The sequence below is a fragment of the Myxine glutinosa genome, chromosome 11, assembly GCF_964187855.1.
Source record: "Myxine glutinosa chromosome 11, kmMyxGlut1.1, whole genome shotgun sequence".
NCBI lineage: Eukaryota > Metazoa > Chordata > Myxini > Myxiniformes > Myxinidae > Myxine > Myxine glutinosa.
In genome coordinates, this window is record NC_136271.1 from 97778722 (window position 1) to 97800283 (window position 21562).

General features: G+C 46.5%; 1 protein-coding gene across 1 annotated transcript in view; it reads right to left on the reverse strand.

Annotated features, from left to right (window-relative positions):
• PTK7 (protein tyrosine kinase 7 (inactive)) overlaps positions 1-21305 on the reverse strand; it is a 148863-nt gene extending 127558 nt beyond the window's left edge. The window contains exons 1-2 of the mRNA XM_068131445.2: positions 21107-21305; positions 20895-20967 (exon numbers count right to left, since the gene is read on the reverse strand). Coding sequence (XP_067987546.2) covers positions 20895-20946 — 52 coding nt within the window. The 5' untranslated portion in view covers positions 20947-20967; positions 21107-21305. The remainder of the gene's footprint in view (positions 1-20894; positions 20968-21106) is intronic.
• Positions 21306-21562: the final 257 nt, after the last annotated feature.

Here is a 21562-nt window from a genome sequence, read left to right on the forward strand (position 1 = left end):
GATAAAGGAGACAGGTCGGCCAAGCACAAGTGGTGAGGATGTTGGACACGCTCATGAGTCGGTCGAGTGCAGTTCCCACAAGTCCATTCTGATTCAGATGATGATCTTGACAATACATTTCACATGCAGCAAACGGCATCATTGCACCGCATTTTCATTATTTCTTTTATTACACGAGTTTAAATGGTTCTCTTAAATGGTTTAAATGGTTTCAAGTTTAAAAGTTTAAATGGTACACGAGTTTAAATGGTAATTTGGGCACATCCTGTCGAATACACCAAATGACAATTTTGAAAAAGGAAAGTTACATTCATCACCAAAGGTATTTGCCAGATGGCATTAAAGACATTCCTCTATTATTCACACAACTGATGACGCAAGTTCCTTGCCATATGCTGGTAGTTTTTATACTCGTTTTTTTTTTTGTCCACCGCCCCTCCGAGAAGGTCGGAGACAGGGTACATTAATTAAAGTGAGCTCCGTCCGACCGACCGACCGATCATCTGTCCATGTACTTTTGTGTATGTGATATTTCACAAACCGTAGACCATTTAGTTTTCATATTGCAGATATATATTCCTAATGATATTATCTCAACCTTATTAAATCACTGCTGTGATTGGCTGATTTATGTTACCCGAGCATCCATCTTGTTAACTTGGATTGCGTACGCGATATTTTAAAAAACGTTCAAGATTTAGCTTTCATATTGCACAGATCTATTCCTCATACCACCAAAAATGCAGGGTCCCAGAGTATCAGTTCCTTGTTTGTCTCTTTTCCTTCAGGTTTGAGTTATTTGGTCTGTCTCTACATCATCCTTTAAGGGTAAAGAAGAAAACTTTTTGTTTGGGAATCCATTATTATTAAAACAGTGAGTTGATAATAGGTTAGAATTGTACACCTTTGCATTTTCCTGTCTGGGTCAATTCATGGAAGAATATGATATGGGTACAAACCTTTAGCCTTAGTCCAGACATCGGGTCAATTACAAATACGACGAGAACGGCACTCAATAGAGCTCATACCTCCTCCGCCAGACTGAGCAGTTTAAATTTTGTATCCCACCGATAAGCCAGATCCAGATCCGGATTTTCAAACAATTCAATCACTTCATCCTCGTCACAGACCCAACCTGTCCACCAAGTTTCGTCCGATTCCGTCGATACCTTTTTGAGACATCCTACTCACAGACAAACAAACAGGGGTGAACACATAAACTCCACCAACCTTAGGTGGTAGAGGTAGTAACTAAATGCAAAGCCTCCCCACTTTGTACTTGAATTATACTTGACGAAAACAACCAGCTAAAATAAAATAATGCTTCCGGCCACCTTCGGGGGCAGAGGCACAAAAAAAACATAGGGGCAATACCCCTAGTGCTCACCTGGCAGAATAAACAGTATACTGCACTTACTAAAGGTATTTTAAACCAATTTCAATGCTTGCTAGAAGACAGGGCAGTATGCAAAATCATACTAACATAATCATAAGACTTTAAACAAACAAAAAAATACATATTTTGAGGGGCAACTCCCCCAACCCCAGATACCTCCTCAGACACCAATTTCTCTAATGCCTTGAGCAACATTGGTATATCATGGGTGCTGAAGGTTGTGGTGAAGTTTCATCGGAATTGTGTGTGTAGTTTCAGAAAAGAAAGCAAACACCTATTTTGAGGGGTCAAACCTGGACCCACTTTGACCCCCCCTGTAAACCCACTTACATTTCGGCTTTCTTAGTGCTGTGAACAAACTTTGGTGCATCACGGGTAATTTCAAGTTTTACATTTGTCGGTCAAGTTGTCGGTCAACGGTTGTCGTAAAGTTTTATCGAAAGTGTGTGTAGTTTCAGAGGAAAAAGCAATTTCCTATTTTTTGGGGGGGGGAGGGGGGGGGGTCAAACGTGGACCCTCTTTGACCACCGGTAAACCCCCTTAGACTCCGAGTTTTTAATACCGTGAGCAAACTTTAGTCACAACATAACAAATATAATTTGCACCAGATTTGGTCGCAATCCCATCAGCGGTTTCGGAGAAGAAGTTGCAAGTGTTTACGGACGGACGACGCGCCATCGCCTAAGCTCGCTTGAACTTCATTCAAAGTGAGCTAAAAATTAAAATTGATGAATTGGTGTTCTCCATGTTCTCATATTAAAGGGTTGAAAATTTGATGACAAATGCTCAAAACGTTATGGCCTTTACAGACAAACTGAAGCTGAAATGGGAAATAAATAATGAACCACGGAAGGGATTACAAAACCAGGCCATCTCGCTTTGCGCGGCGGACAGTCTAATAAAGGCCTATTTGTATGTACTGTAGCATTACCTCTTGACATTTTGACCCAAGTTTGAATAAGTCTTCTCCATATTCTTATAATAAAGGTTTGTTGAAAATTTTCTGACAAAAGCTCAATTATGGTTAAAAAAACAAAAAAGTTACGGCCTGGACAAACACACCGACACAGAAACAATTGCAAATTGCAGCGGAAAAGCTAATAAGGTGTACAATAACAATTCAAGTGCAATTGCGACCCAAAATTCTGACATGATCGATCTGGTTAATGCAAGCACCAAATTTTAACATCTTATTAACAGTATTAGTGTGGCTGGCAAGATGGCCTCAAAGTATACACATTATATCTAGCATATACATATACATATATCTAGCATATATCTAAAATATACATATACACATACATATATATATATATATATATATATATATATATATATATATATATATATATATATATATATATATATATATATATATATATATATATATATATATATATATATATATATATATATATATATATATATAACATATACAGTCACGTGAAAAAGTAAGTACACCCCATGTAAAGTTTTGACCTTTTCAACATACAGCTATTTGATCTTCATTTCAACAATATTGATAGATAAAGGTGATATAATATAACAAATATCATGAAACATTTACATTTTGTAGTCCATTGTATCTATCTATAATTCCAGTAATCTCTGTGTGTCTGTCTGTGTGTGTGTCTGTGTGTCTGTGTGTCTGTGTGTCTGTGTGTTTGTCTGTGACCGCTGTTTCTCGACAACCACGGGTCCGATATACTTGAAACTTGCCAGGTATATTGCTGGGGACCCGAGGATGTGCCTTTTCAAGGTTTGAAATTAATCGGACAAGTACCTACCGAGCTATGTCCAAAAAACGCTTCAACCAATCAGAGAGCAGCGAGCTATCACGTGTGCCGAACCGTTAATGCAATGCAAGCGTTAATGCGTTAATGCAAGGCTTTTCTTTTTTTCCCTCTTCTCTTTCTACTTTTCCTTGCGATTAAATTGCAAACAGCCAAAATACGTTGGCGCTAATTGAATAATTGGCCATTAACACTAAAATAATCGTAACTGCGATATGCCAACTTCCGGACAGTGCAGCCTTCCCTGTTGTTGTTGTTTGCAGCAGCTGTTTGCAGCAAGGCAAGGCTTTTCTTTTTTTCCCTCTTCTCTTTCTACTTTGCCTTGCGATTAAATTGCAAACAGCCAAAATACGTTGGCGCTAATTGAATAATTGGGCATTATGTTTTACAACTAATAAAAACGAATTTGCGATTCATTCGCTTTCCTGCGCGTTTGTGTACGCGATGGCGATTTCTTTACCAAACTCCGGAAGCCGTTCGCTTTGGACCGAACCATTGCATGTAAATAGAGGGGGGGGGATTGTCACCACTCGCAAGCCGTTCGCTTTGGACCAAACCATTTCATGTAAATAGGGGGGGGGATATAATTTTAGATATATATATAGTACGGGCATGCCCTAGTAATTTAAATAAACATAAATGCAAATTTCGCATGTGGAAAAAGTAAGTACACCCCTACATTTATCACTACTTCAAATACCTAAAATTAGAATCAGGTGCACCAGCTCAGGTGCAAATGATTAGAACATCGTCAGAGAGGATCTTGGAGGAACCAGTCTGTTTTTTTGTTTTTTTTTTGTTTTTTGTATACAAGATCGAGGCTCGTGAAAGAGCTAACATTAATCACACAAAAAGTCAAACCGACCCAAACCGACACAAAAAACACAAAATAAGGGGAGTGGTAGACAAGATGGGGAGAGAGGGGGAAGGACACAAACACAACATTTGAGAGCAGGGACATCGAGAGAACTGTGGGAGGGAGAGGGCTTGGGGGGAGGTGGGAGAGGTATAAAACATGGACACTGCAAGGACTTCCAGGAAAGAAGTTGGAATTTCGAAATGTGTATCTGGGGTGAATTAGCGGGGGTAGAAAAGATCAAGGTTTTGGATTTTTTTTTTGTTTTTGTTTTTTGTATACAAGATCGAGGCTCGTGAAAGAGCGAACATTAATCACACAGAAAGACAACCGACACAAAAACATATAACATCGGGAGCGGTAGACAAGATGGGGAGAGAGGGGGAAGGACACAAGCACAACATTTGAGAGCAGGGACCGAGAGACATCGAGACATCGAGAGATCTGAGAGAGGGCAAGGGCTTTGGGGCAGGGGGCATGGGAAGGGGGGGGGGTGGGAGAGGTATAAAACATATGGACACGGCCAGGACTTCCAGGAAAGAAGTTGGAGTTCTCCCCCCGGCCCATAGGGGAGAACAGTATTCCATTGAGCTGCGGATGAAAGCCTTGTATGTGGTGAGGAGCTCAGGTGTGCCGAGGAAGGACTTCGCACGACGGAGGATGCCCAGTCGGCGACTGGCTTTGGAGGCCAGCTTGGAAATGTGGTTTTCCCAAGAAAGATCATGGCAGATAGTGAGACCCAAAAGCTTGAGCGACAGAACTTCTTGGAGAGGATTGTTGAGAAAGTAGATGGGAGGGTTGTCCAGTCGATCTTTTCGGAGAGACATAGGAAGAGTGTGAGATTTGTCAGGATTGAAAGACATGTTCCACTTGTTTGACCAGTCTGTGATTTGGTCCAAGTCTTCAGAGAGTGAGGAGGCTGCAGACTGCCGATCTGAGGGAAGAGGAATGGAGCGGCAGAGAGTGGAGTCATCAGCAAAGAGATAGAGAGGATTTTCAAGAGAGTCAGAGAGATCATTGATGAAGACCAGAAAAAGCACAGGGCCCAGAACGCTGCCTTGGGGAACTCCAGCCTGAACAGGAAGAGGAGATGAGAGAACCCCATTCAGGGCCACACGTTGACGACGACTAGAGAGGACGTCAGCCAGCCATGCGTGGAGATTTCCATGGATACCAAAGAAGGAGAGTTTGGTGAGCAGAGCGGGGTGCCAGACCGTATCAAAGGCACGTGATATGTCGAGGGAGACAGCTCTAATTTCCTGTTTGGCATTGAGGACCTCCATCCATTGTTGAGACAGCAGAAGCAGCATGTCCAGAGTTGTGACCTGGTCTGAAACCAAATTGATGCTCAGAGATCAAGCCATTGGAGAAGAGGAAAGATTTCATATCCGAAGCAATGATGGATTCCATGACTTTGCTGATAATTGGGAGAAGGCTGATTGGTCTGTAGTTGCTAGGATCTGTTTTTGCACCTTTTTTGTGCAAAGCGGTGATGTTGGCTGATTTCCAAGCAGATGGCAGTTGACCTTGAGCAAAAGAGAGGGTGAAGAGAACAGAGAGAGGGTGAGATAGAGCGGCAGAGCAGGATTTTAGGACCCGTGGGCTGATGCCATCGGGTCCAGTTGCAGAATCAGAGTCGAGGGTTGACAGAAACTTTTCCACCTTGTCAGGAGGAAAGGACACGGAGTCCAGGAGCAGCTGGGTACGACTGGGTATGGTGGGTACAGAGAGGGATGGATTTGGGACACAAGATTTAGAGGCAAACACAGAGTTGAGGCATTCAGCTTTTTCACGTGTGGAGTCAGCTGTGTAGCCGTTTGAGGTAAGGGAGGGGATGGAGGGGGAACAAACACCAGAAACGGATTTGACCAGACGCCACCAGGATTTGGAAGAGGGAGACAGATAAGAGAGTTCGGTCTTGAGAACGGAGAGATATTGTTTCCTGGCTCTCCTGAGGGTGGACACACACTTGTTTCGGGCTTTGTGAAAGGAAATGAGATTTCCTTCCGTTGGATTTGCTTTCCAGGAGACGAAGGCAAGTTGTTTCTGGGCAACAGCCTCACCACAAGATTCCGTGTACCATGGACGGGAGGAAGGGTATGACAACTGAAGACGAGATGGGATAAATCTGTGCATGAGGGAGAGCAATTTACTTTGGAAGAATTCCCAGGATGAGTTGATGTCAGAGGTGGTAGAGATGGGAGACCAGTCCAGATGATTGATGGCTGCTTGAAGACCGTGCCAGTTGGCCTGAGTGAAATGCCAGACTCGTCGACGCTGAGCAGGCTCCCTGAGAATGGTCAGAGATGTCCACTTTAACAAGGACATGATCAGATGATCCGATTGGCGCAGAAGAAGAGCAGCAGACATTTTCAGGTAAGTTAGTCATAACCAAGTCCAGAAGAGAAGATGCTCCATTGACTGAGATCCGGGTCGGAAAATTGACAGATTGTGTCAGTCCCAGTGAGTCGCAGAAGTCCTTTGCTGAGGAGCCATGGCTGGTGAGGGAGGTACCCACACCCAGCCAACTGGCATGATGACAGTTGAAATCACCACATATGAGGAAGAGAGAGTTGGGATGAGTAGATAGAAGTTGGTCCATATTATCAGACAGCGAGATGTAGATGGAGTCATCACTGTTTGGTGGACGGTACAACACACATATGAACAAGAGGTGGGAGCGAAGGGGAAGCCGTAGCCAGAGGTATTCCTGGGGGTGAGGTGGAGAGAGTACAGTGCAGGGCGAGTGAGGAAGAGAGTCTTTGATAAAGATAGCAACCCCACCTCCAGCACGAGGCTCAGGTCTATCATACCGGAGGAGGGAGTAACCCGGGAGAGATACTAAGGAATCAGAGACATCATGAAGGAGGAAAGTTTCTGTTAAGCAGATCACGTCTGGTTTGACAGAAGCAACCTGTATGGAGAGATCAGTTAAGTTTGAATGAAGGCCCCGGATGTTTGAGGTCCATACCGTTAATGAAGAGGAAGGGGGAGCATCGGATACAGAACAGGGGGGAAGAGGGGCAGGGTAAGATGTGGAAGAGGTGGAAGAGGTAGGGAGAGCTGTTGAAGGTGTGTCAGAGATTTCAGAATAGCTCGGAGAAAGGGAAGGATGGGGCGGACAAAAGGTTTGATGGTGATTGGGTGAGGCACAATGAGGTGTTATTTGAGGAGGGGGAAGAGCGAGGCAGAAGGTTGGGGGAGATGGAGGTGAGAGTTGGAAGGGGAAGAAGCGGGGAGGACGCTTTGAGGAGGGGGAGTGAGAGGGGGGAAATTGAGAAGAAATGAGGGTGGGGAGATTTGAAGGGGAGGGGCGAGGGGGGAGTTTGGGAGGGAAGGGACAAGGGGAGGGATTTGAAAGGGATGGGATATGGGGGAGATTTGGAGGGGAGGGGTGAGGGAGGAGTCTAGGAGGGGAGGGGTGAGGGAGAATCTTGGAGGGGAGGGGTGAGGGGGTAGTTTAGGAGGGAGGGGGCAAGGGGGGAGATTTGAAAGGGATGGGTGACGGGGAGGATTAGGAGGGGAGGGGAAAGGGGGAAGATTTGGAGGGGAGGGGTTATGGGGAAGATTTGGAGGGGAGGGGTGAGATTTGATTTTAGAAAGTGGACGATTAATGGGAAACGAACATTTATTGCAAAATGAGTTTCTTGTGACCTTCGAGTCAAAAATACGTTTGGTTTGCTCTTTAAACCTGACATTTAGTTTGGTTTGCTCTTTGTTGTTGAAGTTTGCGGCGTCACCATGCTTAGATCAAAAGAGCTCTCTGAGGCCTTCAGAAATAAGGTTATAGATGCCTACGAGTCTGGGAAGGGATTTAAAAAGATCTCCAAACAATTTGAAATCAATCATTCGACTGTCCGGAAGATCATCTACAAGTGGAGAAGATTCCAAACAACTGCCAACTTGTTCAGGCCAGGCCGCCCCAGCAAGGTCAGCCCAAGAGCAGACTGCAAGATGCTGAAAGAAGTCTCGAAGAACCCCAGAATGTCATCACGGGACCTACAGGTAGCTCTTGCCACTGTTGATGTCAAAGTGCACGAGTCTACCATTAGAAAGAGGCTGCACAAATTTGATATACATGGGAGGTGTGCCTGGAGGAAACCTTTGCTGTCCAGAAAGAAAATCAGGGCAAGACTAAAGTTTGCCAATGAACACCCAGGCAAAGACCAGAAATTCTGGAACAATGTGTTCTGGACAGATGAGTCAAAGGTAAGGCTATTTGGCCACAGTACCAGAAGACATGTTTGGTGAAAACCAAAGACAGCATTTGACCACAAGAACCTGATACCAACTGTAAAGCATGGTGGTGGAAATATTATGGTTTGGGGCAGCTTTGCTGCATCAGGGCGTGGGAAGCTCACCATCATAGAATCCACTATGAATTCTTCATTGTACCAGAGGGTGCTTGAGGATAATGTGAGGCCATCTGTCAGAAGTTGAAGCTCAACCGAAAGTGGACTTTGCAACATGACAATGACCCTAAACATACCAGTAAATCCACCAAGGAATGGCTGAAAAGAAAGAAATGGAGGGTTCTGGAATGGCCAAGTCAAAGCCCGGATCTAAATCCCATCGAGATGTTGTGGGGGGATTTGAAACGAGCTGTGCATGCAAGAAACCCCTCAAACATCGCACAGCTGAAAGAATTCTGCATGGAGGAGTGGGCAAAAATTTCTCCCAGTCGATGTTAGAGACTGGTAGACAGTTATAAGAAACGCCTACTTCAGGTTGTTTCTGCCAAAGGGGACAATACCACCTATTAGAGCCAAGAGTGTACTTACTTTTTCCACATGCGAAATTTGCATTTATGTTCATTTAAATTATACAATGGACAACAAAATGTAAATGTTTCATGATATTTGTTATATTATATCACCTTTATCTATCAATTGTTGAAATGAAGATCAAATAGCTGTATGTTGAAATGTGTTGAAAAAGTCAAAACTTTACATGGAGTGTACTTACTTTTTCACGTGACTGTACGTGAACATATTGTTGCGAATATGGAATTTGACCTCCATATCCGCTTGTAAATATTCCCCTATCTTCTCCGATACTCCCCAACTCTCCCCTTACCCCATTCCCTAGTCCCATTGTCTGTAAACAACACCCATTAGAGCCGATCTTCCCCTTCATTCCCCCATTAAATGTCGTGCCCAGGTCCCCCGCACCACACGTAGACAATTATAGGACATCTTGCTAGTTATTCTTAATCTATGTCAGTTAAGGACTTGTTTCCATTAATTATGACTCTTCGTTGCACCAGAATGTGATGATATGGCACCAGTAGGAGTTTAGGACCTTCCCATACCTCCCCGCATCTCTTCCCATCATCTCAAGCTCCAACAACAACCACAACAACAGCGGCTTTGCGTCCTCACTCCGGCTCGGTTGGCCGCCATTGAACATGTGCTCGACGGGGTTACCCAGAAGGGGGCTCCCTGTCGGCCCCTCGTCAAGGGCGGAGCCGGTAACCCCCGCACCCAATGAGAAGCCATGGGCCGATGCCATATGGGGCGGAGCTAACGAGCGAGGGCGTGACTCCCCGCCGGATATACGCGGCCCCGCGCCGGACGTGACGTGAGATGCGCCCCGAGCTTGGAAGGAAAAGACGCCACCCTCCCGAGCGCTGAGCGACCTCCCCAGCTTGAGACCAAAGTCGCGACCCACAAGCGCTGTGATACCTTCACGCATCTCTGGACACCACCGTACGTGATCCTGCCCTGAGCACAGGTGCACCTGGAGCGATCGCTACCCGCTTTCCTGGCCATCAAACCCCGTGTGAGTGAGCCTTGTCCCGCGTTTACCTGTCGTCTGTCCGGGGATAATATAAGTGTGTTTAAGTGCCCACCTTCCTATGTTTCCCTCTTGTCCCTGTAATCTAAACCTTCCGCAATTGTAATAACAACCTTTGAGAACCGTATCCCTGGTGTCGTATTGTGTGATTGTAATCCAGCCGGGTGTCTTCTTTTTCTTATTGAGCCAGCATAGCGCGATTAGTCAACCCCGGGTGCAATCGGGGTAACTTGTACGGATACGGCGGCCATCCCGCTCGGCCCACCATACCATCAAAGTCGTATCTGTAACAATTGGTGTCAGGAGTGGGATTCGAACCCGGGACTAAATTAGTTAGGCCCAAATTTTGGGAGGGAAAATCGATTCGGAGCGCGTTTCCCGCGCGAAATTATAACGGCGAAATTTCAATTTGTTTTACGAAAATAAAAAAAATAAAAACCGAGTTTTGAAAGTCGCGCTATGGCGGATCAAGACGGCTGGGGTCCGGTAAAGGAGAGTGAGGTAGGGTCGATCCAGGACCAAATTGAGGGACAAGAGGAGAGCGAAGCAGTGAGGGCGGCAGGTTCGCAAAATAGCGCCGTCACGCACGAAGTAGCGGGCGCGCAAAAAGGCGCCTCGCACGAGCGTGCGGTAGCCGAGCCGGCTGTATCAGCGGGCTTTAACATGCAGCCGATTGACATGCAGGCCCTCATTGCGCAGTTACAGGCAGCTGTACAGATGAGTATGGGGAGCCAAATTGAGCGGTTGGGGAACCGGATGGATGCTCAGGGTGAGCGATTGGAGGGCCAAATGGGGGTAATGAGGGACGAAGCGAGGGGTACCGGTGAGAAGTTAGACAATAATTTTGAGGAGTTAGACAAGAAAATTGGGAAGTTAGACAATAATTTTGAGGAGTTAGACAAGAAAATTGGGAAGTTAGACAATAATTTTGAGGGGTTAGACAACGGGATAAAAGAAGTGAAAAATGGGTTAGAGGGGTTAGAAAACAGTATGGAAGGCAAATTGAGGGACATGAGGGACCAAGCGGAAAGGGAAGTTAAACAAATGGAGCAGCAGATAGAGGGGGTCAGAATGGGGGTAGAAACCAAACTGGATGCTCACAGGGAGGAAATGGAGCAGATGAGGGTGGCATCTGGGCAGGAGATGCAAGTGATGGGAGAGGAGATCAGAAGAGGAGTGAGTGAGGAGGTCGGAGGAGTGCGCGAGGAGGTGAGGCACTGTAAGGAGCGCATGGAGAAAGAGGTGAGAAAGGGGACTGTAAAATTGCAAGGTGGTATAGAGGAGTTGACGCTGGGAGTAGAACAACTGACAGTGGGACAAAAGGAGTTGGGGGACCAGGTAAAGAAGAACACAGCGGTAATAGAGGGTTTAAAATCGACACAGAAAGAGATGAAAAAGGACGTAGGGGTAATTAAAAAAGAGTGCCAGACGGTACATGAGGACCTGACGAGGAAAATGGACAAGGTGGTAGAGGTAATGGAGGTTAAAGAGCGGGAGGTGCGGGAGCACATAGAAAAAAATAAAGTGGAGTTAGAGGAAGAACTTAAAGGGGCGCACGAAGAGATGAAGGAGATGAAGCAAAAATTAGAAGAAGTGGAAGAAGGGGTGAGCGAAATTAAGAAGCGACGGAGAGGGGATAAGAAAGAGATAAAGGAGGAAGTAAAAGAATTGGTCCAAAGTCTGTGTTCGGATCGTGATGATGTGCTCATTAACCGGATGAGGGATTCGCAGGTGACGGAGGAGAAGCGAAGAGAAAGAGGACCCGGTGTAAGTGGTGACCAATATGGTCGTGCGTATGATGCGCCAGGGGATTTAAGGAGCTTGGGGGTCGAGATGGACCCGGGTGTTCGTGAGAGGCCGTTGGTGAAGTGTGCGACAGGTCTGGTGTGCGAAAGAGGAGGTGTGCGAGAAAGTCCGACTCTGGGGTGTGTGAGGAAAAAGTGCGTGCCAAGGAGGAGTGAGGGTGCTGGCGAGAGTGAGTCGGTCGTAGCGCGTGTGCGAGGGAGCACATGGAAGCGTGGTGTGGTGAGTGTTACAGAGGGTGTGACGGGAGAGTGTGCGCGAGGAAGGTGTGTGACGGACAGGTGCATGGGGAAAGAGTGCGCTGTCAGAAGTAAGGAAGAGTGTCCACCTGTGGTGAGTGTTACAGAGGGTGTAACGGGAGAGTGTGCGCGAGAAAGGTGTGTGACCGACAGGTGCATGAGGAAAGAGTGCGCTGTCAGAAGTAAGGAAGAGTGTCCACCTGTGGTGAGTGTTACAGAGGGTGTAACGGGAGAGTGTGCGCGAGAAAGGTGTGTGACGGACAGGTGCATGGGGAAAGAGTGTGCTGTCAAGAGTAAGGGTGAGTGCGTTGTCACGAGTGGAGGTGAAAGTAGTGAGAGTGACATGGAGCGTGAGTTAGTTGTGACAGGTGAGCGAGGATGTACACCTGGGATGGAAGGATGCACACCTGGAATGGTAGAGCGTGAGTGGGAATGCACGCTGGAGTTGGTGGTGAGGCACGTGGTTGGGTGTGCGAATGAGAGCACACCTGTGATTGTCACAGAGGAGGTGACCGAGGAGGGGGCGCGAAGAGGTGTATTGGTGAGGTGTGCGAACAACGAATGTGTGCCAAAGTGTTCGGTGGTCAGGTGTGTGACCAAGGCTGTGAGTGGAATGGGTGTGCCTGGGTGTGTAAGGAACGGTACGAGGAGCATGGGCACGGCTGGATGTGTGAGCAAGGAACGGGCTGCGGGGTGTAAGCGTCCAGGTGAAGCATCGACGTTACACGGGTTAGAGGTTAGAGCGACTTTTAGCCGAAGCAGGCCCTCGGTGCGTGCCGGGCCTCGCTTTGAACGGCCGCGTCCAGGCTCCACTAGGCGGAGCTGGCAGCCCGATAGAAAGGGTCGTCATGGCGACCACTTTTTGGTGAGGCATTCCGGCAGGCCGAGATCGAGCCATGGGATGGCTCCGTGCCGAGATGGTGCGTGGGATCTCGGCCCGGGTAAACCTCCTTCCCTGCACCGAATGCGGGATGCATCCAGCCACTGGCACAAAACAACCAGCATCCATTGCTTGGCTTTACGAAGCCGGGCTTTGGACAGGGATTGGCGCACCGAGAGGTATTAGTGAGTCGACTGGGTGATGAGGTTAGTGTTTTGGACCCAAAATTGGAGAAAAACAAAATTTGATGATTGGCAAGGGATTGGCAGTAGTGATTAGCAGATGATGGGCAGTGATTGGCAAATTTTTGATTTATTGAAATTTGATGTGCAAAATTGGTAGTGAGAGACCCCCGATGTGGTGGGATGGCAAATCCACCATCCCTCACAGGTGGGGGCAAAGGAGCAATAGCTTATGGGGTGTATGGCAGTGAAAACTAGCCCGGGTGGGTTAGGATATGGTGTGTAGGGATCTAGAAGAGATTGACATTAGGTAACGTTAAGTTTAGTTAGTGACTGATACCTGTAGTGGGGACGCAGGTAGTTTAGTGTGGTTGATAATGACGAGGGAGCGCAATAGTTAAAGGGACGACTGGGAAGCGCAAGTTTCAGAAGGGAGTAGTTAGCTGAGATGATGCCGTGTGTGTGTGAGAATTGAACAGGTGTGATTGCACAGGTGTGCAACTGGACAGGCGTGTGGAGCAGTGTATGAGTAGTGAGTGTGTGGATCAGCGCGAATGCGCTTGGGGAGAGAAGGGTGCAGGTGGCACCAGGTGTGAGAGCACAGGTGTGCAGGTACAGGTGTGTGGAGAGAGTTGGAGTGAGTGGTACGGAGTGGTGTGCATGGTGCGAAGGTGTGGATGGGGGAAGAGTGGACCCCTTTCACGAGCACCCGGGGCGGGTAGTGTAAGTGTTAGGTAGAGGGTGCAGGTAAATTGTGGTTGGATATTGGCATTTGTGGTGCGGTTGCAGAATGGTGTTGTGAATGGGTGCATTAGTGTTGTGGAAATGGCTGGGCGTGTAGCCTGTTAGTGTGTGTAGTTGGTTGGGCACTCCACCACTGTGAGGATGTCGGCCAGGTGAGGCCGCAGGTGGGCTCTGGGAGCCGGTAGTTGTGAGTGGGTGCCTGAGGATCCCGGGTGTGGATCGGGCAGCCCAGTGCCAGAGAGGGCACGGAGTGGGGAGAGAGCCAGAGGGCCTTCCCCTGGTAGTTAGGTTAGGGTAAGGAGCAGGTAAGCTCGGAGGCAACTGCAGTGGTGGAGGTGTGCAGGTGGGTAGACCCACTGGGAGAGGTACACGCCGCAGCCCAGAAATTGTGCGAGGGCACCGGGAGATGAATCGGGGGAGTGAGACCCCAAATTGAAGAGCACCACAGTTTGGCCAATGGGAATTGGTTTTTAGAACCCATAGTGTAAGAGGGCCAATGGTTTGGCCGGAGAAAGACCCCGGGTAGTGTAAAGTTGTTAAAGTCATTTAGGCGATAGTTAGGATTGATGAACCTGTCGCACCATACGCAGCCACTTGCCTGTGGTGATGATGATGACTCCACACCTGTGTTTTCTTTGTTTTGTGCAGGAAATGAGATTGCTGTGAGGATTTGTGAGACGCATCACGACGTGGATGAGACATTGGGGTGATTCCATCTCTCCCTCCCTAGGAGGGACTGATGATGAATTGGTAATGGCAAATTTTGATGTTGAGTTGAAAATGGCAAATTTTGATGAGAGTTGAAAATGGCAAATTTGATTGGTTAGGAGGGAGAGAAGACGAATTTGGTATATGGGAGGAACGGGGAAGACAGTAGGGATGTTTGTTGATTTGTAAAGTAGATGTTTATGAGTAGGGTTGTGTTTTGTGGATGCAGTAAGGGGTAAGGGAGGGGCCATGTAGGTTACCTGGTGGGGGGGGCGTACGATAGGGACGTACCTGTCTCACCTGGTTCCCATGTGCCCCCAGTGTGCATCACCTTACATTGCGTGCACTTTTGCGCCCTTACCACCTTACTCACTTGTTTCTTCTTTTGTCTCCCACCTCCGAGGATCTGGCTTTGGGGTAGAGAGAGAGGAGAGAGAGGTGCTGGCTGCGCAGTTGTGGGCCTGCACTTTCGCTGTTTGCTGCCGGGATCGATACACCATATGGACCGCAATGTTTGTGGCCACCCACAATGGACCGCAGTTCGTTTGCGGCCAAGCACCACCCGGGGATGGACCTATGGGTCAACGTGGCACCTATGCCATACAGGTGAACCACTTTTAGTTACCACCAAGTGCACCACAAGAAGAACAAGAGACACCTGCAGGGTTAGGGGTTGTTGAAGTTATTTTTATTCCAATGAACAATGGTGACTGCACCGATTGGTGGTGGGGTGGTGCTGTTGATGCTCGGGAAAGGGTGCTCTGCACGTTATTAAAGGCCGTCGGCCACAGAGCACTCGTGGGTTGGTGTATCGATGTTGGCAAGCGCGCTCTCTCTATGCATAACATCTGCATGTGTTCCTCCAAAAACAGGTCCTGGATCGTAGTGTAAATAGCAGCGTAGTCTTGTAAATAATGCTCCCTACCGGCTGTATGTTTAGTTTGAGAATTCTTTCCGGATTCGGTTATCCTGTGGGTGTGTTTCTGTGAGGAGAAGGGTGCAACGTCGCAGGGGGACATATTTACTCATTTGTGAATATCTGTAAAACTGTCGCACTCAGGGTAGAGTTAATAGTAGAGGGAACTACATTGCGTGCCACACTAAAGTAGGTAAAAATTTATCGGGTCGGGACGCCCCGAGGGTAGAGAAGGGTGCAATGTTGCGAATATGGAATTTGACCTCCATATCCGCTTGTAAATATTCCCCTATCTTCTCCGATACTCCCCAACTCTCCCCTTACCCCATTCCCTAGTCCCATTGTCTGTAAACAACACCCATTAGAGCCGATCTTCCCCTTCATTCCCCCATTAAATGTCGTGCCCAGGTCCCCCGCACCACACGTAGACAATTATAGGACATCTTGCTAGTTATTCTTAATCTATGTCAGTTAAGGACTTGTTTCCATTAATTATGACTCTTCGTTGCACCAGAATGTGATGATATGGCACCAGTAGGAGTTTAGGACCTTCCCATACCTCCCCGCATCTCTTCCCATCATCTCAAGCTCCAACAACAACCACAACAACAGCGGCTTTGCGTCCTCACTCCGGCTCGGTTGGCCGCCATTGAACATGTGCTCGACGGGGTTACCCAGAAGGGGGCTCCCTGTCGGCCCCTCGTCAAGGGCGGAGCCGGTAACCCCCGCACCCAATGAGAAGCCATGGGCCGATGCCATATGGGGCGGAGCTAACGAGCGAGGGCGTGACTCCCCGCCGGATATACGCGGCCCCGCGCCGGACGTGACGTGAGATGCGCCCCGAGCTTGGAAGGAAAAGACGCCACCCTCCCGAGCGCTGAGCGACCTCCCCAGCTTGAGACCAAAGTCGCGACCCACAAGCGCTGTGATACCTTCACGCATCTCTGGACACCACCGTACGTGATCCTGCCCTGAGCACAGGTGCACCTGGAGCGATCGCTACCCGCTTTCCTGGCCATCAAACCCCGTGTGAGTGAGCCTTGTCCCGCGTTTACCTGTCGTCTGTCCGGGGATAATATAAGTGTGTTTAAGTGCCCACCTTCCTATGTTTCCCTCTTGTCCCTGTAATCTAAACCTTCCGCAATTGTAATAACAACCTTTGAGAACCGTATCCCTGGTGTCGTATTGTGTGATTGTAATCCAGCCGGGTGTCTTCTTTTTCTTATTGAGCCAGCATAGCGCGATTAGTCAACCCCGGGTGCAATCGGGGTAACTTGTACGGATACGGCGGCCATCCCGCTCGGCCCACCATACCATCAAAGTCGTATCTGTAACAATATATATCAAAGTATACACATTAGCCTCTAAGCTGTCTAACTTGGGTTCAAACATTGGCCCAGCTCTGAACTGTCATCCCCATGTTTCACATTTAGGGCAATTCATCAATACGTGTTCCGTCCCTGGGATGGACGTTAAACTTGGCGTCTCGTCTGTCAGAATTAGTTGGTGGGTGTTAAAGATCCTCTCGGTGTCCTTCATGAAGAGTAGCCGAGCTATCGCCGGCACCATGAGCAAATTACAAATTCCTGCCATAACTACACTGCTGGGATGGCAATGGCAAACCACCCAGTACACAACCCTTGCCAAGAAACTGCTTTGGAAGCACCGGCACTCTGTAATAGAGTATAGTACATCAGAATACTTTTTGAATAAACTGCTTCGTATATAAAACCATAATCCACCTTGTGTAATATTAGTAAGTAAATCCTTACTCTATAGAAATAAGGAGCGCTGGGATGTGTACATGGCATTCAGTGAATGATGGGCCAATTGGCCTGGTGGAAACACAATCCCAGTCAACCCTGATCAGCCAGTTCGTGAAAGACTTGTGCCAAAGATATCCCCCACCGACCACAAAAGGTGGCAATAATTATTTGGCTGGAGGCCCTCAATGTCAGACATGAGATCAGGGCCGCCTCTCTCAACATATCTCGTGCCTTTGATACAGGCTGGTATCTTGCCTTACTCTCCAAACTCTTTGTTTATGTCATCAAATGCCGAATGCACACATGGCTTACTGACTTCCTCTACTCTCATAGCCAATGTGTGTCTCTCAACGGAAACCTTTCACTTCCTCTCCCTGTCAAAGCTGGAGTTCCTCAAGGCAGTGTTCTCGGCCCAGTCCTATTCCTGATCTTCATTAGCAATCTTTCACTCTCAGGAACATCCTCTTTATATATTTGGAGATGTCTCGACCCTCTGCCGTGACATTATTTTATCCTTCAGCTCGGCAGGGTTCGGCCTCTTCCCTCTCTTCAGACCTTGATGGAATCACAAGCTGGTCAAACACTTGGAATATGTCTTTCAATCCTGACAAATCTCACACTCTCACTATCTCGCTCTGCAAGGACCGTCTGGCAACGACCCACCCTCCCCCATCTGCTTCCTTAACAATTCTCTTAAGGAAGTTAAGTCTTTCAAACTTCTGGGTCTCTCCATCAGCCATGATATATTTTGGGCAAAACACATGTTAAAGTAGGCATCCAAAGCCAGACGCCGACTGGGCATCCTGCGTCGTCCGAAGTCCTTCATAGGCAAACACCTGAACACCTATCCACCTGCAATGACTTCATGCACTTCTGCTGTGCTGGCTGCTCCATTTGGCTTGGCTAACGTGCCTTACATCTTGCTCAGCTGGACGCCATGGAAACCAAGGCCTTCAGGATTATTGGAATCTCCCGAGATTAAGCCGATTCTATCACTTACTTCGCCATCACAGACAGGTCGGCCCGTCTCTACCGCCTCCTTTCTGGTCCTCTGCTCCTTCCGTACTTCGTCCCCCCCAGGTATCTGCAGGGCTCACACAGTCTACATCTACCATCAACCTCCTTGTACTTAAACTACCTAAATCCAGGATGACTGGTCACCTCCACTCATTCGTTCCCCTTTCTTTCCCGCCTGTGGAACCAATTTCCACATTCTCTTCGATCTCATTCTGCCCTCTCGGTCTTCAAGACAGCTGTTCACCACCATCTGAGATTGTCCCTAATCCAAAACCATGATCCTTTCTACCCTCGTTAACCCCACCCAAATTTCCAGTTTTCTCCCCTTCATGCATCCTCTTCTGCCCACCCCACCCCCCACAATTCTCCCCACACCCATTGTTTGTCCAAGTCCCCACACCCTCCCCATCTCCCTCCCCATCTCTCTCCCCATCTCTCTCCCCATCTCTCTCCCCATCTCTCTCCCCATCTCTCTCCCCATCTCTCTCCCCATCTCTCTCCCCATCTCTCTCCCCATCTCTCTCTCTCTCTCTCTCTCTCTCTCTCTCTCTCTCTCTCTCTCTCTCTCTCTCTCTCTCTCTCTCTCTCTCTCTCTCTCTCTCTCTCTCTCTCTCCTGTTGCTTTTGCGCCCTGTTTTTGTCTGTTACGTCCTGATCCGTTCGACATCCTGATCCGTTCGATGTACTAGCTCTTCCATGAACCTCGATTATGTACACAAAAAACCATCGTTAAACTAGTAGTAGTAGCAATAGTAGTAGTATTAGCAGTAATAGTAGAGGTACCAGTAATAGTAGTTGGATTAATAGAGGTACCAGTAATAGTAGTATTGGTAGTTGTAATAGTGGTATTAGTAGTAATAGTAGTATTAGTAGTTGTAATAGTGGTATTAGTAGTAATCGTAGTATTAGTAGTTGTAATAGTAGTAGTAATAGTAGTGCAAGTATTAGTAGTAGTAATAGTAATAGTAGTGTTAGTGGTAGTAGTAATAGTAGTAGTTGTAAGAGTAGTAGTAGTATTAGTTGTATTAATAGTACTAGTAGTAGTTGTAATAGTACTAGTAGTAGTTGTAATAGTACTAGTAGTAGTTGTAATAGTAATAGTAGTAGTTGTAATAGTAATAGTAGTAGTTGTAATAGTAGTAGTAGTAGTAGTAGTAGTAGTAGTGTTAGTCGTAATAGTAGTAGTATTAGTAGTAGTACTAGTGTTAGTAGTAATAGTAATAGTAGTAGTAGTAGTAGTAGTAGTAGTAGTAGTAGTAGTAGTAATAGTATTAGTAGTTGTAATAGTAATAGTCATAGTTGTAAGAGTAGTAGTAGTAGTAGTATTAGTTTTAGTAGTAGTAGTAGTAGTAGTAGTTGTACTACTAATAGTAGTAGTAGAAATAGTAATAGTTGTAGTTATAGTAGTAGTAGTAGTAGTAGTAGTAGTAGTAGTAGTAGTAGTAGTAGTAGTAGTAGTAATAGTGTTAGTAGTAATAGCGTTAGTAGTAATAGCGTTAGTAGTAATAGTGTTAGTAGTAATAGTAGTAGTAATAGTGTTAGTAGTAATAGTGTTAGTAGTAATAGTGTTAGTAGTAGTAGTGTTAGTAGTAATAGTGTTAGTAGTAATAGTGTTAGTAGTAATAGTGTTAGTAGTAATAGTGTTAGTAGTAATAGTGTTCGTAGTAATAGTAGTAGTAATAGTGTTAGTAGTAATAGTGTTAGTGGTAATAGTGTTAGTAGTAATAGTGTTAGTAGTAGTAGTGTTAGTAGTAATAGTGTTAGTAGTAATAGTGTTAGTAGTAGTAGTGTTAGTAGTAGTAGTGTTAGTAGTAGTAGTGTTAGTAGTAGTAGTGTTAGCAGTAGTAGTGTTAGTAGTAGTAGTAATAGTGTTCGTAGTAATAGTATTCGTAGTAATAGTGTTCGTAGTAATAGTGTTAGTAGTAATAGTAGTAGTAATAGTGTTAGTAGTAATAGTAGTAGTAATAGTGTTAGTAGTAATAGTGTTAGTAGTAATAGTAGTAGTAATAGTGTTTGTAGTAATAGTGTTAGTAGTAATAGTGTTAGTAGTAATAGTGTTAGTAGTAATCGTGTTAGTAGTAATAGTGTTAGTAGTAATCGTGTTAGTAGTAATAGTGTTCGTAGTAATAGTGTTCGTAGTAATAGTGTTAGTAGTAATAGTAGTAGTAATAGTGTTAGTAGTAATAGTGTTAGTAGTAATAGTGTTAGTAGTAATAGTAGTAGTAATAGTGTTAGTAGTAATAGTGTTAGTAGTAATAGTAGTAGTAATAGTGTTAGTAGTAATAGTGTTAGTAGTAATAGTAGTAGTAATAGTAGTAGTAATAGTAGTATTTATCTGCACCATACAAGCCCAAAGACCCACAGACATACGATACATGGTTGACAATATGGAGTGGTGAAAATGTGATTGAAGGAACAACTTCACAGACAATGCACATTATTCTCGACATGATCCGAGAGGATCAAAACGAAGGGAAACCGTAACCACACACACAGGTAAAGGAGGGCAGACCTGGTCATTCATCGATTCAGTCTTGAAAAGCCAATTTGGGGGAAAATGGCGACGGGGAAAATAGGTTAAGATATCAGTGAAGTCGAGTAAACGAAAACTGCACATCGGGCCCCGGAAAACATCTTTGATGTGAATAAATCATCACAATCCCACAAAAACCAAACATCAGTGACGTATTGGGAATGGAGCTCATGAAGGAAACATCCAGGGTGAGTTGTAAGTTGTAACGAGCGGCGGCTGTTTGACGTGCTCGGTTTGGTGGTTCCTTTCAACTTTTCCACACTCACCACAGATCCCGAGCAGCGAGAGGAGCAGCGACTTGATCCCGAAGCCCGCCATCTCCACAGCACGAGGTCCTCACTGGAGAGAGAGCAAATATTCCAATTTCCACCACTAAATAATCCGCTCCCGATGATCTCGAAAGCGTTCGCGTCTCAAATAGTAAACCAGCTCGTCCCCTTCCCTTGTACCCCACACTCCTGACCCCCAACGTCCGTACCTCTCTCGAAGTTTCAGCACGGCGCTCTCTCTCTTCATTCGCTTTCTTTCCCGGGTCGATCGCACGCGAAGAGGACGGGAAAAGCCGCTCTCACTACGAATGATCAAGTAGAGAATGAATGAGCGAATAAAAAGTGGGGGAAGGATGAAGGAACGCGACACAAGAAACGCGAGAACCGCGCATCACCTCACAAAAGCGATTTGAACGTTCGCGTAACGTCATGACGTCACCGCAGCGCCAACGTCATGACGTACAACGGGCGATCAAACGGCAATAATTTTTCCAGGGTATTACGTCCGTCACCGAAGGTCCACGGAGGTTATCTTTCACACTGTTTGCCCGCTTGGTTGCCAGTGTAGCCTATCTTTAAAATTTATGGACGGATTGCTAATAAACTTGGTGGATGGTTGGATGTGCCGCAAGGGTTGGGTGTGCGGCAAACTAAAATAAACAACT